A 19,480-nucleotide genomic window follows, 5' to 3' on the forward strand; every position below is an offset into this window, starting at 1 on the left:
CAGCATCATTAGTATCTAATATAATTACAGGGGGAAATGAGAAAATACCTCTTCATACAGTGTAGTCTGGGCAGATATTGTGGTTGCTGTTCCAGCAACCACCGTGGCTATTCAGCTGTATGACCACAATGTGTCTTTGCTGATGGCATCACGAGTGAGGGACAGTTTAGGTCTTTCTCTCACCATCTCTCACACCAGCTCCACGCCCTCCTTCCCCTCCCATTTTTCTCTGTCGCGTCCAGACGCTCCGCTGTGCTTACAGACATTATGTCAGGGAAGGCTGGCAGGCTGGTCAGATTCTGTCATGTCCCTGTGGTGCTAAGATAGCTCCTTCCTTTCTGTCACCTGACAGAGTAGAGCCATATGGCTGAGGAGCCAGAGGAGAGCCAGAGGTGTGCTTCAGGAGCATGTCTGAACATCAGGGCCACAGCCCATCAAGTAGCACAAATCTGGGCAGACCATCTTTCAGTGGTACACCTCCAGCCCTGGCTAGCACACGCCGTATAACATCAAAGACTGTGGTAGGGGAAACATACACAGTGGTAATAGGATCAAATACAACCTGGTTTGTGTACCACATAGAGCAAGAGACTAAGGCTGATATGTGTCTCTGAAGGAAGGGAATGTAGCAAGGGCACTGATCTCTTCACCACAGCTGTTGCATCTGATGCTTTCTTCCCATCTTCCCTTTTTCTCTCTCTCTTCTTCACTGGCTCCATGTCCTCCTCTTCCTTTTTCTCATTTTTTTTCTTGTGCCCTGCTGTTCTCTGCACTCTGAACAGTTTCCTCTTTTCAAGATGTAAATTCCAGTGTTGAATGGTGGTTAGGTGGTTATTTTTAAGTCACTCTGGGCTTTGCAGGACTGTTTTTACACTGTGCCATTATCCCAAAATGACCACCTTGGAGCCATGTCCTGTGTCAGGTTTAATCAGCTAGCAGAGAGCTGGCAGAGTGGTGCTGCATAACATCTCCCCTGGAACAGCCCTAATGGATCTAGTTACACAGAGGTGGAAATCAATCCACAGCAACTCATACATGTACACGGACATACTCACACACATATACATGCATGGGCAAACACACACACTGATATGCACACGCACGTGTATTTGATTATTTGTTATTTAAATAATTATTTCCTGTCTATTTGAGTCTTTGTGGCCTGAATCAACTACCTCTATTGGAAGTATTCAAAAGTATTTTCGAATACTTTCCTATAAACAGCCTACTACTTTAAAGTATTTTCACAAACATATTTCGAAATACATTATTTAAAATACCAAACAGATCTGGTTCAAATGCATGTACTTCCTAGATGTAGAAATAAATGTGGAAATGTAAAAATAGATGTACTTCCTAAATTAAGAAAGCTAAATCAAGCTACTTTCTAAGTTATATCACAGACTCTGCTGGTGATCCGTCTACATTTTGGAAAACAGTTAATGCACTGAAGCGCGGCAATTCCTCTCCTTCCCTGCGTAAGCAAGTTGTGTCAGACTCTGGCATCATTACTGAGAAAAATAAGATAAGTGATGCTTTCACCATTTTATCTCAGCAGGCTTTTTATTTTAAGAAATGGAGGTTAAATCGACCCTGGGCAGTCAGTCGACTGCTATTCCCTCTCCCAGCCTCCACTTGGCTCGTTGGAAGATCAGTCAACTTCTAGTGAATATGTTTTCATTTTCAACAACCAGGGCTTGACATGAACTTTTTTTAGCCACTTGTCCTTTGGACAGATTTTTTTTACTTGTCCGAAAGCTGAAGTCACAAAATAAAACGTCTGTAACACCATCAGCCAAAAGTGTGACTGAAAATGAGTGAAGTACATAGGATGAAATGGAAAAAAATGCTGCGCTTGCCCATAGACCACGTGTCAAACTCGTACCACGGAAGGCCGAGTGTCTGTGGGTTTTCGCTCCTCCCTTGTGCTTGATTGATGAATTAAGGTCACTGATTAGTAAGGAACTCCCCTACCTGGTTGTCTAGGTCTCAATTGAAAGGAAAAAACTATAACCAGCAGACAATAGGCGCTCCATGAAATGTTTGACACCCCTGCCATCCCCCTAGAGGCCATCCAAAATAACGTACAAACTCATTTATTACATTTTTTAAAGAAAAAATACGCATTTGACGGCATGCTATTGGAAGGACGAGAAGAATCATGACATTGACAAAATACATTTAGCTGAGCCAAATCTTTTCGAATAGCTTATTTCACTCTGGTGGAGCTGTGACACGAACGAGATGTGTAGTAGCCTAGGCCTATCTGGCTATCTTTGTCTGCCAAAGTGTGCAGATGGAGCGAGTGACACAGTCAACGAGCCTCGCTAGCAGTGCGTCTTAAGCTGGGTTGTAAATCATCATGGACTGCAGAGCAACTCTGCTATCCTCAGAACTGGAAAATTATAAACTGATTTGCATTTTTTCCTCATCCTCTTCTCTTATTAGGCCAAAGCTACTACATGCATTGTAAGTAGGTTGCACATTGCTAGAATAATATGGAAATAGGCATAGGCCAACTACTCATTTCATAAGCATTCCTCAGCTGAAGCCTAAGTTTTTGACTCCTCATTGGATTTTTCAAACTTGGTATTGTTTGCTCAATTTCACTTCTTGTGAACTAAAATATTTGTAAATCAAAATAAATCTGTGAATGAGAAAAGCATAGACTCCGACTTCCATAATTCATCTCATTTAAAAGCTGCAACTTTAGGACATTAAACACTCAAATATTTTGGAAAATACTCTTCATAACTTTAATTTGTCTTAATGCTTTTATGATACTTTATTTGGTTTATAAGGCTTTTGGTTGTTTGGTTCACAATGTCAAGGAAGGATTTTTTGGGGGCCTCGTATGCATAATTTCTGTCTTATAATGCTTTGCTCAACTAGAAGGCTTGTTCAAATTTCTCATTCGATGTATATATATTACTATTGTTTCTTCTCTCTCTCTCTCATTATTACCATAAGCCTCCCATGTTTTGGGGTTATTCAAAAACAATAAAACTTTCTGAGATAGTCCAGAACTCTGTTACATTCATTCATTGCACCTTGATCATGAAAAAGCATGGCAGGAGAAATCTAGGATGAATTATATTGAAAGAGTGGCTTAATAGGCCAAGTCATATTCATATCAAAACTACATTTTCTGACCGGATATTTTGTGGTGCTTTGGTGAGGCTCTTAGCTCTGTCTACATTGTTCTCTTGCTTTGTATAAATATAACTTATTTATAGAAATTTGTTATAGCAAATAGGAATATAGGCAATTTACTCAGAATGTAAACCATGCACTGCCCTGCTGTGCGCTGCGGCGCTGCCTGATCCAATTCTGATTGGAGTAATTGTTTGATAGTGATTTTCTACTGAAATCTATATTCTGGTAATCCAACAATATTTATTTTACTTACCCCATACAAGCCTTAATGTAGAGCGCTGAAAACATTCAATTAATTCATTGTCAACTTAGATCCTTCCTTGCTACGAGATGTATTCTAAGTGCTCACCAGTCTGGTTTCATGCCGGTTTATAGCACCATCTCTAATGCAACCCTGGTGTTAAACGATGTGGTAAAGGGGATGGATAAGAGAATACTGTTGACCACTCTTTATTGATTCAAAGATTGTCTCCAGTCGGCGTCATGTAATTGGTTAAAAAATTACTAGAAAGACACGACACAGGGCCTCCCGGGTGGCGCAGTGGTCTAAGGGACTGCATCGCAGTGCTAGCTGTGCCACCAGAGACTCTGGGTTCGAGCCCAGGCTCTGTCACAGCCGGCCGTGACCGGGAGGCCAATGGGGCGGCGCACAATTGGCCTAGTGTCGTCCGCGTTAGGGAGGGTTTGGCCGGCAGGGATATCCTTGTCTCATCGCGCAGGTGTACGGTGTTTCCTCCGACACATTGGTGCCGCTGGCTTCCGGGTTGGATGCGCGGTGTGTTAAGAAGCAGTGCGGCTTGGTTGGGTTGTGTTTCGGAGGACGCATGGCTCTCGACCTTTGCCTCTCCCGAGTCCGTGCGGGAGTTGTAGCGATGAGACAAGACAGTAACTACCAGCAATTGGATACTACGAAATTGGGGAGAAAATTAAAAAATGACACGACACAATGTGTTTTTTCTGATGGTGTTAAGTCAGCTATTATTGACATCACGAAAGGTGTCCCACAGGGATCTACAATAGGTCCTGTACTTTTTACTGTCCATATAAACAATGTTGTTCCATCGACAAAAAAAAACAACATACGTATGCAGGATTATCATGATGCACTACGCTCTATTACAGGCGATGGGTCCGGTACACATCATTTACATTTTACATTTTAGTCATTTAGCAGACGCTCTTATCCAGAGCGACTTACAGTAGAGTGCATACATTTTATTACATTTTACATACTGAGACAAGGATATCCCTACCGGCCAAACCCTCCCTAACCCGGACGACGCTATGCCAATTGTGCGTCGCCCCACGGACCTCCCGGTTGCGGCCGGCTGCGACAGAGCCTGGGCGCGAACCCAGAGACTCTGGTGGCGCAGCTAGCACTGCGATGCAGTGCCCTAGACCACTGCGCCACCCGAGAGGCTGCATTCTGTATGAGAAAGTAGGCTGGCCCTCTATAAAGTCTCGTTGATCGATGCTGTGGGAGTGAATGATGCATTTAGGGACAGACATAAAAGTGTACATTTGAATATAGGAGGAGAAGGCAGACATGAGTGAATGGATACAGGCTGGTAAAAACAGGAAACTAAGACATAACAGACATAATGGCCAAAGCCATTATAAGCATAAAGGCTTAGTGTAAAGTGTAAACTTAAAGTACATTGTCTATTGTCTAGGACAGGAAACTAAAGCAAGGCCATAAGAACATAGAAGAGCTGGAAAAACCGAGGTCAGAGGGACATACAAAGGAGGGGGCCAGCCAAATGACCAACAGATGGACTATAGGCATAATACATATTTATATTAGGACACTGAGAAGGTCCTGGCACCATTGTAATCTAATCAAGAGCGGATACAGGCGTTATTGGGCATGAACAAGCAGGAAGCCTGAAAATGAAAGACAATGGTAACATATGACGTATGAGAAGTAACTTAATGTGCATATGGGATGGACTTATTTTTATGTGTGTGTATAAGAACAGAGCCAGTGCTTATGGAAGTTGGTCTTTCCGCGGACTGACACGGCTTGTGATACATTATATTAAAAGCCTATGTTGAATTTACAAGTTCTTGTAAGAGTGTTATATTTCTGAGACGATTATCCACGACAATGCCTTGCACTCTTTTTGTTTATAAAGCCCTTCTACATAAACTTACGTACCTTTACATGGTTCACTTAAACGTACAAGATACCAGACTCTTTGCAGTATTTTGTTTTATTATGTGTTACTTCTTACATTATTAGCCCAGAAAATGTTTTGTGTTATTATATACAGCCGGGAAGAACTATTGGATATCAGAGCGGCGGAAACTGACCACTACCAGCATTTTGACCAGGAATACGACTTTCCCGAATCGGATCCTTTGTTCATACCCCCCAGGGAAATTGAGGAGAATTCTCTTTGGTTATAGTCACAGTCGTGTATATCCACCCTCAAGCCGATACCACGACAGCCCTCAAAGAACTTCACTGGACTTTATGCAAATTGGAAACCACATATCCTGAGGCCGCATGTATTGTAGCTGGGGATTTTAACAAAGCAAATTTGAGGAAAAGAATGCCGAAATTTTATCAACACATTGACTCGTGCTAAAACAATCGACCACTGCTACATCAACTTCCGGGATGCCTTACAAGGCCCTCCCCCGCCCTCCTTTCGGAAAATCTGATCAGGACTACATTTTGCTCCTCCCTTCTTATAGGCAGAAACACAAACAGGAAGTACCCATGCTAAGGACTATTCAACGCTGGTCTGACCAATCGGAATCCACGCTTCAAGATTGTTTTGATCACATGGACAGGGATATGTTCTGGGTAGCCTCCGAGAACAATATTGACGTATATACTGATACGGTGACTGAGTTTATCAGGAAGTGTATAGGAGATGTTGTACCCACTGTGACTATTAAAACCTACCCAGAAACCGTGGATATATGGCAGCATTCGCTCAAAACTGAAAGCGTGAACCATCACATTTCACCATGGCAAGGTGACTGGGAATATGGCCGAATACAAACAGTGTAGTTATGCCCTCCGTAAGGCAATGAAACAGGCAAAATGTCAGAATAGAGCTAAACTGGAGTCGCAATTCAACGGCTCAACCACAAGACGAATGTGGTAGGATCTACAGACAATCACGTACTACAAATGGAAAACCAGCCACGTCGCGGGCACCGAGATCTTGCTTCCGGACAAGCTAAACACTTTGTTCGCCCGCTTTGAGGATAACACAGTGCCACTGACGCGGCCCGCTACCAAGGACTGTGGGCTCTCCTTCTCCGTGGCCGACATGAGTAAGACATTTAAACGTGTTAACTTCTTTGGGACTGGGGGGCAGTATTGAGTAGCTTGGATGAATAAGGTGCCCAGAGTAAACTGCCTGCTACTCAGGCCCAAAAGCTAGATTATGCATGTAGATATGGTTAGAAAACACTCTGAAGTTTCTAAAACTGTTTGACTGATGTCTGTGAGTATAACAGAACTCATATGGCAGGCAAAAACCTGAGAAAAAATCCAACGAGGAAGTGGGAAATCTGAGGTTTGTAGTTTTTCAAGTGATTGCCTATCCAATATACAGTGACTATGGGGTCATATTGCACTTCCTAATGCTTCCACTAGATGTCAACAGTCTTTAGAACATTGTTTCAGGCTTCTACTATGAAGGGGGAGCGAATAAGAGCTGTTTGAATCAGGGGTCTGGCAGAATGCCATGAGCTAAGTCACGCGTGCGGCCGTGAGCGTGAGCTGCGTTCCCTTTCATTTCTAAAGACAAAGGAATTGTCCGGTTGGAATATTATTGAAGATTTATGATAAAAACATCGTAAAGATTGATTCTATACATCGTTTGACATGTTTCTACAAACGTTAATGGAACTTTTTTTACTTTTCGTCTGGACTTAGTGCCCGCGCATTGTGCATTTGGATTACTGGACTAAACGTGCGAACAAAAAGGAGGTATTTAGACATAAAGGGACTTTATCAAACAAAACAAACATTTATTGTGGAACTGGGATTCCTGGGAGTGCATTCCGATGAAGATCATCAAAGGTAAGTCAATATTTATAACGCTATTTCTGAGTTTTGTGACACCTCTCCTTGGTTGGAAAATGGCTGTATGGTTTTCTGTGGCTAGGTGCTGACCTAACATAATTTCATGGTGTGCTTTTACCGTAAAACTTTTTTGAAATCTGACACAGCGGTTGCATTAAGGAGAAATGTATCTTTAATTGTATGTTTAACACTTGTATCTTTTATCAATGTTTATGATGAGTATTTCTGTAATTTGATGTAGCTCTCTGCACTTACACCGGATGTTTGTTTGAGACAATGCATTTCTGAACATAACGCACCAATTTCAAATTAGGTTTTTGGACAAAGATGAACTTTATCGAACAAAACCCACATTTATTGTCTAACATGGAGTCCTGGGAGTGCCATCCGGTGAAGATCATCAAAGGTTAGTGATTCATTTTACTGCTATTTCTGTCTTTTGTGACACCTCTCCTTCTTTGGAAAATGGCTGTATGGTTTTCTGTGGCTAGGCGCTGACCTAACATAATCGCAAGGTGTGCTTTCGCCGTAAAGCCTTTTGAAATCAGACACTGTGGCTGGATTAACAAGAAGTTTAACTTTAAAATGGTGTATAATACTTGTATGTTTGAGGAATTTTAATTATGAGATTTCTGTTGTTTTGAATTTGGCGCCCTGCAATTTCACTAGCGTCCCACATATCCCAGAGAAGTGTATAATGTAGGAATGCCGGCCCAAACGGCATCCCTAGCCGCGTCCTCAGAGCATGCGCAGACCAGCTGGCTGGAATGTTAACTGACATACTCAATCTCTCCCTATCACAGTCTACTGTCCCCACATGATTCAAGATGTCCACCATTGTTCCTGTCCCCAAGAAAGCAAAGGTAACTAACTTCTGATTTCTGTCATCATGAAGTGCTTTGAGAGACTAGTCAAGGACCATATCAAATCTACCTTACCTGACACCCTAGACCTACATCAATTTACTTACCGCCCCAAAAAGATCCACAGACGATGCAATCACCATCGCACTGCACACTGCCCTATCCCATCTGGACAAGATGAATACCTATGATTGAATGCTGTTCATTGACTATAGCGCAGCATTCAACACCATAGTACCCTCAGAGCTCATCATTAAGATTTGAGGCCCTGGGTCTGAACCCCACCCTGTGCAACTGAGTCCTGGACTTCCTGACGGGCCACCCCCAGGTGGTGAAGGTAGGAAAAAACACCTCCACTTTGCTGATACTCAACACTGGGTCCCCACAAGGATGTGTGCTCAGCCCCCTCCTGTACTCCCTGTTCACCCATGACTGCATGGCCTCGCACGCCTCCAACTCAATCATCAAGTTTGCAGACGACACAACAGCTGTAGGCCTGATTACCAACAATGACAAGACAGCCTACAGGAAGGTGGTGAGGGACCTAGAGTGTAGCGCCAGGAAAAGAACCTCTCACCCAACGTCAACAAAACAAAGAAGATAATCGTGGACATCCCTCTATCCACATCGACGGGACCACAGTGGAGAAGGTGGAAAGCTTCAAGTTCCTCGGCGTACACATCACTGACAAACTGAAATGGTCCACTCACACAGATAGGGTAGTGAAGAAGGCGCAACATTGCCTCTTCAACCTCAGGAGGCTGAAGAAATTTGGCTTGGCACCTAAAACCCTCACAAACTTTTACAGATGCAAAATTGAGAGCATCATGTCGGCCTGTATTACCGCCTGGTACGTCAACTGCACCGCCCGCAACCACAGGGCTCTCCAGAAGGTGGAACGGTCTGCCCAACACATCACCGGGGGCAAACTACCTACCCTCCAGGATGCCTACAGCACCCGATGTCACAGGAAGTCCAAAAAGGTCATCAAGGACAACAACCACCCGAGCCACTGCCTGTTCACCCCGCTATCATCCAGTAGGCGAGGTCAGAACCGACAGACTGAAAAGCAGCTTCTATCTCAAGGCCATCAGACTGTTAAATTCTGTTAAATAGACATCACTAGCACATTAGAGGCTGCTGCCCTGTTTACATAGACTTTGAATCACTGGCCACTTTAATAATGGAATACTAGTCACTTTTATAATGTTTACATATTTTGCATTACTCATCTCATATGTATATACTGTAGTCTATCCTATTCTACTATATCTAAGTCTATGCCGCTCTGACATTGCTCGCCATATATTTATTTACTCTTAATTCCTTTCCTTTACTCTAGATTTGTGTGTATTGTTGTTAAATTGATAGATATTACAGCACTGTTACAGCTAGATACACAAGCATTTCGCTACACAAGCATTTCGCTACACCCGCAATAACATCTGATAAACACATGTATGTGACAAATACAATTTGATCTGCTTTTAGAGTTTTTTGCAGCTTCCTTGTCCAAGGTTCTCAAGAAGGTTATGAATTGATGCCTCTAGGGCAATTCAAAAGGCTGATTGTTTTCTATGATTGTGTTTTGATTTTAGTGTATTGATGTCAATATTGACGTGCATTATTAATGTGTAAAGTGCGTTTATGCAGGGCTCATCTGAGAAAGACACATTGGTCTCAGCATGACTCCCTGTTGAAAGAAGGGGGGTGAATGCTTTTGAAGTATTACAAAAATTGTATGAATACTATGTATTTGAGTATTTTCAAATATATGCCAATACTTTCCATTCCCATATCAACAAATATCAAAATACTTATTTCCAAATGTCTTTAAAAGTAATTAAAATACCCTAAATAGTATTTGAACCCAGGACTCACACGAGCACGAACGAACACACTCGCAAAGTATTTAACCACAGCCAATTAACACATTGTATTTGTCACATGTGCCGAATACAACAGGTGTAGACCTTACAGTGAAATGCTTACTTACAAGCCCTTAACCAACAATGCAGTTTTAAGAAAAATACCTAAAGAAAAATAAGAAACAAAAGTAACAAATAATTAATGAGCAGCAGTAAAATAACAATAGCGAGGGTATATACAGGGGGTACCGGTACAAAGTCAATGTGCGGGGGCACCGGTTAGTCGAGGTAATTTATGTAATATATACATGTAGGTGGGGGGGTGCAATGCAAATAGACTGGGTAGCCATTTGATTAGATGTTCAGGAGTCTTACGGCTTGGGGTAGAAGCTTTTTAGAAGCCTCTTGTACCTAGACTTGGCGATCCGGTACCGCTTGCCGTGCGGTAGCAGAGAGAACAGTCCATGACTAGGGTGGCTGGAGTCTGAACATTTTTAGGGCCTTCCTCTGACACCGCCTGGTATAGAGGTCCTGGATGGCAGGAAGCTTGGCCCCAGTGATGTACTGGGCCGTACGCACTACCCTCTGTAGTGCCTTGCGGTCGGAGGCCGAGCAGTTGCCATACCAGGCAGTGATGCAACCAGTCAGGATGCTGTCGATGGTGCAGCTGTAGAACCTTTTGGGGATCTGAGGACCAATGACAAATCTTTTCAGTCTCCTGAGGGGGAATAGGTTTGGTCGTGCCCTCTTCACGACTGTTTTAGTGTGTTTGGACCATGATAGTTTGTTGGTGATGTGGACACTAAGGAACTTGAAGATCTCAACCTGCTCCACTACAGCCCAGTCGATGAGAATGAGGGTGTGCTTGGTCCTCCTTTTCCTGTCGTCCACAATCATCTCCTTAGTCTTGATCACGTTGAGGGAGAGGTTGTTGTCCTGGCACCACACGGCCAGGTCTCTGACCACCTCCCTCGTCATTGTTGGTGATCAGGACTACCACTGTTGTGTCAACGGCAAACTTCATGATGGTGTTGGAGTCGTGCCTGGCAGTGCAGTCATGAGCGAACAGGGAGTACAGGATTGGACTGAGCACGCACCCGATGGGCCAACGTGTTGAGGATCAGAGTGGCGGATGCGTTGATACCTACCCTTACCACCTGGGGGGCAGCCTGTCAGGAAGTCCAGGATCCAGTTGCAGAGGGATGTGTTTAGTCCCAGGGTCCTTAGCTTAGTGATGAGCTTTGAGGGCACTATGGTGTTGAACGCTGAGCTGTAGTCAATGAATTCCATTCTCACAAATGTGTTCATTTTGTCCAGGTGTGAAAGGGTAGTGTGGAGTGCAATAGAGATTGCATCATCTGTGGAGCTGTTGGGGCGGTATGCAAATTGGAGTGGGTCTAGGGTTTCTGGGATAATGGTGTTGATGTGAGCCATGACCAGGCTTTCAAAGCACTTCATGGCTACAGACATGAGTGCTATGGGTCGGTAGTCATTTAGGCAGGGATGAGAGAGCCAAGCCTATGGTTTCGTAGATTCAACCCCGCAACACACACACACACCAATTGATTAATGGACTGCTGAATGTATATTTTTTTCCTCTTGCTTTGTTTGCTCTTTTCAGTATTATGTCTATCTCTGATAAGCTACCCAGGAAAGGGCTGAAAATAGCCCATATTAATATATGCAGCCTTAGAAATAAGGTTCATGAAATCAATAACTTGCTAACATAAGATAACATTCATATATTAGCCATTTCTGAGACTCACTTAGATAACTCATTTGATGATACAGCAGTAGCAATACAAGGCTATACCATCTATAGAAGATGCTTATGGGGGAGGTGTTGCTGTATATATTCAGAGCCATATCCCTGTCATGCTTAGAGAAGATCTTATGTCAAGTGTTATTGAAGTGTTGTGGTTGCAGGTTCACTTGTCACATCTGAAGCCTTTTCTTTTGGGGTGTAGCTATAGGCCATCAAGTGCTAACAGTCAGTATCTAAATAATATGTGTGAAATGCTTGCTAGTGTATGTGATGTAAACAGAGAGATCTACTTTCTGGGGACCTGAATATTGACTGGGTTTCATCAAGCCGTCCGATCAAGAGGAAGCTTCTTACTGTAACCAGTGCCTGTAATCCGGTTCAGGTTATTAATCAACCTAGCAGGGTGTTACCAAACACTACAGGAACAAGATCATCCACATGTATCGATCACATTTTTACTAATACTGTAGAACTTTGATCTAAAGCTGTATCCGTATCCATTGGATGTAGTGATCACAACATAGTGGCTATATCCAGGAAAGCCAAAGTTTTAACAGCTAGGCCTAAAATTGTATATAAGAGATCATACTTCTTTTTTTTGCTGTGACTCATATGTGGATGATGTTAAAACTATCAGTTGGTCTGATGTGATTAATGAGGAGCATCCAGACGCTGCACTTGATTAATTTATTAAATTGTTTCTTCCAATTATTGATAAACTGTTAAGAAACTGACTGTTAGAACTGTTAAGGCTCCATAGCTTGAGGAATTGAAAAACTGCATGGTTGAAAGAGATGGGGCAAAAGGAGTGGCTAATAAGTCTGGCTGCACATCTGACTGGCTTACTTACTTACTGCAAATTGAGAAATATGTGACTAAACTCAACAAAAAGAAGAAGAAACTGTATTATGAAGCCAAGATCAATGATACAAAGAATGATGGAGAAAAAACTTTGGAGTACCTTAAATGAAATTCTGGGCAGAAAGACGAATTCAACTCCATCTTTCATCGAAAGCTTATTCATCACAAAACCATTTGATGTTGCCAATTATTTTAATGATTATTTCATTGGCAAAGTGGGCAAACTTAGGCAGGAAATGCCAACATGAACAGTGAGCAATTGTATTCATGCATAAAAAAACAAATAATGAAAGAAAAGCAATGCAAGTTTGAATTTTGTAAAGTTAGTGTGGGAGAGGTGGGAAAATGACTTATCGATCAATGATGACAAACCTCCTGGCATTGACAACTTAGATGGGAAGCTACTGAGGATGGTAGCTGTCTCTTTTGCCACTCCTATCTGTCATATTTTTAATCTGAGCCTAGAGGAAAGTCTTTGTCCTCAGGCCTGGAGGGAAGCCAAATTTCGCTACCCAAGAGTGGTAAAGCGGCCTTTACTGGTTCTAACAGCAGACCTATAAGCTTGCTGCCAGCTCTTTGCAAAATTTTGGAAAAATAGTGTTTGACCAAATACAATGCTATTTCTCTGTAAACAAATTAACAACAGACTTTCAACAGAGAAGGGTACTCAACATGTACTGCACTGACACAAATGACTGATGATTGGTTGAAAGAAATTGATAAGAAGATTGTGGGAGCTGTTAGATTTCAGTGCAGCCTTTGACATTATTGATCATAGCCGGTTATTGAAAAAATGTATGTGTTATGGCTTTTCAACCTCTGCCATATCGTGGATTCAGAGCTATTTATCTACTAGAACTCGAAGGGTTTTCTTTAAATAAAGCTTTTCTAATGTCAAACATGTAAAGTGTGGTGTACCGTAGGGCAGCTCTCTAGGCCCTCTACTCTTTTCTATTTTTACCAATGACCTGCCACTGGCATTAAACAGAGCATGTGGGTCCATGTATGCTGATGATTCAACCATATACGCATCAGCAACCACAGCTAATGAAGTCACTGAAACCCTTAACAAAGAGTTGCAGTATGTTTTGGAATGGGTGGCCAGTAATAAACTGGTCCTGAACATCTCTAAAACTAAGAGCATTGTATTTGGTAGAAATCATTCCTTAAGTTCTAGACCTCAGCTGAATCTGGTGATGAATGGTGTGGCTGTTGAACAAGTTGAGGAGACTAAATTACTTGGCATTACCTTAGATTGTAAACTGTCATGGTCAAAACATATAGATTCAATGGTTGTAGAGATGGGGAGAGGTCTGACCGTAATAAAGAGATGCTCTGCTTTTTTGACACCACACTCCAAAAAGCAAGTTCTGCAGGCTCTAGTTTTGTCTAATCTTGATTATTGTCCAGTCGTGTGGTCCAGTGCTGCAAGGAAAGACCTAGTTAAGCTGCAGCTGGCCCAGAACAGAGCAACGCATTCTGCTCTTCATTGTAATCAGAGGGCTGATATAAATACTATGCATGCCAGTCTCTCTTGGCTAAGAGATGAGGAGAGACTGACTGCATCACTTCTTTTTATAAGAAACATTAATGTGTTGAAAATCCCAAATTGTTTGCATAGTCAACTTACACACAGCTCTGAGACACACACTTATCCCACCAGACATGCCACCAGTGTCTTTTCACAGTCCCCAAATCCAGAACAAATTCCAGAAAGCGTACAGTATTATATAGAGCCCTTATTGCATGGAACTTCCTTTCATCTCATATTGCTCAAATAAACAGCAAACCTGGTTTAAAAAAACAGACAAAGCAACACCTCACGACACAACGCCTCTCCCCTATTTGACCAAGACAGTTTGTGTGTATGCATTGATATGTAGGCTACGTGTGCCTTTAAAATAAATGTATGTCGTTCTGTTCTTGAGCTGTTCTTGTCTATTGATGTTCTGTATTATGTCATTCTGTATTATGTTTTATGTGAACCCCAGCAAGAGTAGCTTCTGCAACAGCTAATGGGGATCCTAATAAAATACCAAATACCTTAGTGTTCTTGGGCACAGGGTCTATGCTGGTCTGCTTGAAACATGTTATTACAGAGAGCGTGATCACACAGTCGTCCGGAACAGCTGATGCTCCAATGCATGTTTCAGTGTTACTTGCCTCAAAGCGAGTATAGAAGTAATTTAGCTCGTCTGGTAGGCTCGTGTCACTGGGCAGCTCTCAGCTGTGCTTCCCTTTGTAGTCTGTAATAGTTTGCAAGCCCTGCCACATCCAACGAGCGTCGGAGTCGGTGTAGTACGATTTGATCTTAGTCCTGTATTGACAGCGTGCCTGTTTGATTGTTCGTTGGAGGGAATAGCAGGATTTCTTATAAGCTTCCGCTTTGCTCTACCCTTTAGCTCAGCGCGGATGTTGCCTGTAATCCATGGCTTCTGGTAGGGGTATGTACGTACAGTCCCTGTGGGGATGATGTCATCGATGCACTTATTGATGAAGCCAGTGACTGTTGTGGTGTACTCCTCAACGCCATCGGAAGAATCCCGGAACATATTCCAGTCTGTGCTAGCAAAACTGTCCTGTAGCTAGCATCTGCTTCATGACCACGTTTTTGTTGACCGAGTCACTGGTGCTTCCTGCTTTAATTTTTGCTTATAAGCAGGAATCAGGAGAATATAATTATGGTCAGATTTGCCAAATGGAGGGAGAGGGAGAGCTTTGTACGCGTCTCTGTGTGTGGAGTAAAGGTGGTCTAGAGTTTTTTCCCCCTCTGGTTGCACATTTAACATGCTGGTAGAAATGAGGTAAAACGGATTTAAGTTTCCCTGCATTAAAGTGGATGAGCGTTTTCTTGTTTGCTTATGGCGGTATACAGCTCGTTGAGTGTGGTCTTAGTGCCAGCATCGGTCTGTGGTGGTATGTAGACAGCTACAAAAAATAGAGGATGAAAACTCTCTAGGTAGCTAGTGTGGTCTACAGCTTATCATGAGATACTCTACCTCAGGCGAGCAAAACCTTGAGACTTCCTTAGATATCGTGCACAGCTGTTGATTACAAATATACATAGACCGCCACCCCTTGTCTTACCAGAGGCCGCTGTTCCATCCTGCCGATACAGTGTATAACACGCTAGCTGTATGTTATTAATGTCATCATTCAGCCATGACTCGGTGAAACATAAGATATTACAGTTTTTAACCTGTTTGGGATAGGGGGCAGCATTTTCACTTTTGCATGAAATGCGTGCCCGGAGTAAACTGCCTGCTACTCTCTCCCAGATGCTAATATATGCATAGTATTATTACTATTGGATATAAAACACTCTGAAGTTTCTAAAACTGTTTGAATGATGTCTGTGAGTATAACAGAACTCATATGGCAGGCAAAAACCTGAGAAAAATCAAACTAGGAAGTGGGAAATCTGAGGTTTGTTGTTTTTCAAAGCTTGGCCTACCAAATACACACTGTCTATGGGGTTAAGTTGCACTTCCTAAGGCTTCCACTAGATGTCAACCGTCTTTAGAAACTTGTTTTAGGCTTCTGCTATAAAGGAGGGGCTCATGAGACCTGTTTGAGTCAGTGGTCTGGCAGAGTGTCTCAGGCTCGTGACGCGCGCTCCCGACAGAGTTAGCTCTCGTTGCTTTTCTAAAGACAATGGAATTCTCCGGTTGGAACATTATTGATGATTTATGTTAAAAACATCCTAAAGATTGATTCCATACATCGTTTGATATGTTTCTACGACCTGTAACGGAGCTTTTTGAGTTTTTGTCTGGACCTAGTGCTCATGAAGATGGATTACTGGGCTGAACACGCTAACAACTAGTGGCTATTTGGACATAAATGATGTCTTTATGGAACAAATCAGTCATTTATTGTCGAGGTGGGATTCCTGGGAGTGCATTCTGATGAAGATCATCAAAGGTAAGTGAATATTTATCATGTTTTTTCTAACTTCTGTTGACTCCAACATGGCGGAAATTTCTTTGGCTGGATTGGGCTCTGAGCGCCGTACTCAGATTATGCTTTTTCCGTAAAGTTTTTTTGAAATCTGACACAGCGGTTGCATTAAGGAGAAGTCTATCTTTAATTCTGTGAATAACACTTGTATCTTTTGTCGATGTTTATTATGAGTATTTGGCCAATAGTACCGATGGCAAAGGCAGATTAGCCACTCGTCGGCGGACCCTCACAAGGCACCCCGATCTCCTTCCGCGATACCTTTTCCGTCTCTTTCTCCTGTGAATGACAGGGATGAGCGCCTGTTGGGGTGTCTGGAGTAAATCTGGTCCAAAGTATTGCACTATATAGATGATAGGGTGACATTTTAATATCAGATGAATTAACACATTGGGGATTCTTAGAAGGTAGGAGACTCATTCCCGGGAGAAAACTTTTGTCTCTAATTACAAAGTTTGCTTATAGTGTTGGTTCAAACCTATAAGGAGACTTGTGTGTGTGTGTATAAGTGTGCGCGTGCATAGGTGTGTCTTTATGGTTCAAACCTTTAAGGAGCTGTGTGTTGAGTTAATGAGCGATATGTTAAATTGTAAAAAAATATTGAATAATAAAAACAAACATGTTTTTGTCATTTAGCAAACGGTCTTATCCAGAGCTACTTACAGGATCAATTAGGGTTAAGTGCCTTGCTCAAGGGTACATCGTCGGCTCAGGGATTTGAACCAGCAACCTTTTGGTTACTTGCCCAACGCTCTTAACCGCTAGGCTACCTTCTCTGTTACAAATCAACAGAGAAAAGGACACCTAACAGCTGTTAAAAAATTCACAGAAATAAATACCTGGCAAAGTATGATTCACTAATAAGTATTTACCGGTAATTTACAGTAGACATGTACTGTAGGATCAAGAAAATGGAGAAGGCAACAACACTGGAAACTCAAAATGATAAAGTAAGAGAAAAAGAACTGAAGTTCTCAAGGAGGACTGGTAAAGTTCAATATCTGTTTAAGAACAGTCTCTTACTCCAGAGAGGGTAAATCTAACCTGCGACCTAAAGACATTTATCTAGTCCAAAAAGACCAACTCAATTTCCCTCCCTGCATAAATTTGGTTGTTAAATATAGCCAAGTCCAAACTGAGCAGAGACGTCAGAAAGAAAGAAAAAATAAGACCATTTTGGAATACAAATGCCTGGGTCTGGGGCTAGGGTATACAGATGGGGCATGGTGCTGGGCTGGATCTGGCAATAGGGTATAGCGCTAGGTCTGGTGTTGAATCTGGGTCTAGAACTGGGCTGACTGTGTGCAGTGCAGGGCTCGGTTTCTGTCCCTGTTCTGTAAGAAGATGTCCACTGAATCCTGATTACACCTCTCTAATGTTAAGAAAATATAGGAGTATAGGACTAGATCTGAGTCTAGGTCTGGTCCTGGTCTGGCTTTGTGCTGTGCAGGGACCGGTCTCCCTCCACTCTGGCCTTATCCTGCTCTGTGAGGAGATGGCGGGAGGAGAGGATGGACAGTGAATTCTGATTACACCTCAGTAATTTAAAGTAATGAGAGGATCTCATGCTCTGGTGGCTCCTGCTTCCCCCCGGCGGACCAGACGCCAGCCAGCTACCACTCTGTTAAAAGCCACACTGACCCGCCGCTGATTGGGGATGACACACAGCAGTCAGGGTCTGTGTGTGTGATCACTCTGACAGAAGGACAGACTAATCATAATTCTGACAGACAGGAAGAGAGATATGGTCAGACAGACAAAGAGAGAGAGATATGATGCAGGGGTGTGCTCAGAGACAGGATTTCCCTTCCGGAAACCACACAGATCGAAAGAGGGAGATAGAAAGTGGGAGAGGACAAGCCAAGGGGAGGGAGGGGTGAGGAAGATGGAGAGGAAGAGGGAAAGGACCACAGGAGAGTAGAGGGTAGAGGACCACAGGAGAGGACTGGAGAAAGAGAGAAAGGGAGAGCGGAGCGGAGAGGACAGGAGAGAGAAAGGGAGAGAAAGCACTCACCATCGATCCTGCTGACCAACTCCTCCAGATCCTTCACTTTTATTTGGATCCCCGGCTGGGCAAATGTGTAGTTGTCCTTGATTGGAGAGAGAGAAAGAGAGAGAAAGAGAGAGAAAGAGAGAGAGAGAGAGAGAGAGAGAGAGAGAGAGAGAGAGAGAGAGAGAGAGAGAGAAAGAGAGAGAAAGAGAGAGAGAGAGAGAGAGAGAGAAAGAGAGAGAGAGAGAGAGAAGAGCGAGAGAAGAGAGAGAGAGAGAGAGAGAGAGAAGAGCGAGTGTGAGAGACAGAGAGCAGAGAGTGTGAGAGAGAGCAGAGAGAAAGAGAGATGAATTTCACAGCAAGGAGAGGCCTGACTTACTAGGGGTGATGGCTGCACTATTATTGATTTGACTTAAAAACAGAGACAAGACTGTTGTACCAAACTGTACTTCAATAAAGAAAAAGAGGATGTGTGTGAGGAATAGTAATGATGACATATGAACAAACATCTGTGTATACTAGCTGAGGGACACTGGCACACAAAGCATCCACAGTCTCATCTCAAGGGTTAGCAGCTAGCTACCACAGCTCGTGATCACCCTGTGGCCATTTTGAAGGGAAAGGGAGGTCACACACAGACAGAGAGAGCTAGAACAGGAGAAGGAGAGAGAGAGAGAGATGGAGAGGGAGAAAACAGGAGAGATCAGGAGGTGAGCTGTCCTCTCAACCACTAAACACATGCTGACAGGAGATTAAATGCAACATTTACAGTCTAAATGCAAATATCAGACAGCAGGGCTTGAAGGGGGGCTGAACTCACTGATTTGGCATCCGTTTTTCTCCTCCTCATTACTACATTTGACTGTTTTGAGACTAGCATGTATGTTTATAACTATGTTGTGACGTGACAATCATTAACGTGATGACTGTTATTTACCTTATCAACCAACTATGTTTAAGTGTTATTCG

At 42.8% G+C, this 19,480-nt stretch overlaps 1 protein-coding gene across 2 annotated transcripts in view; it reads right to left on the reverse strand.

Annotated features, from left to right (window-relative positions):
- Positions 1-19,480, reverse strand: part of LOC120049843 (TBC1 domain family member 22B-like) — a 189,730-nt gene that overhangs the window by 56,581 nt on the left and 113,669 nt on the right. For both annotated transcript variants that reach the window (XM_038996298.1, XM_038996297.1), the window contains one exon: positions 18,536-18,611. In XM_038996298.1, coding sequence (XP_038852226.1) covers positions 18,536-18,611 — 76 coding nt within the window. The remainder of the gene's footprint in view (positions 1-18,535; positions 18,612-19,480) is intronic.

Source organism: Salvelinus namaycush, chromosome 6 (genome assembly GCF_016432855.1).
Source record: "Salvelinus namaycush isolate Seneca chromosome 6, SaNama_1.0, whole genome shotgun sequence".
Classification (NCBI taxonomy): Eukaryota; Metazoa; Chordata; class Actinopteri; order Salmoniformes; family Salmonidae; genus Salvelinus; species Salvelinus namaycush.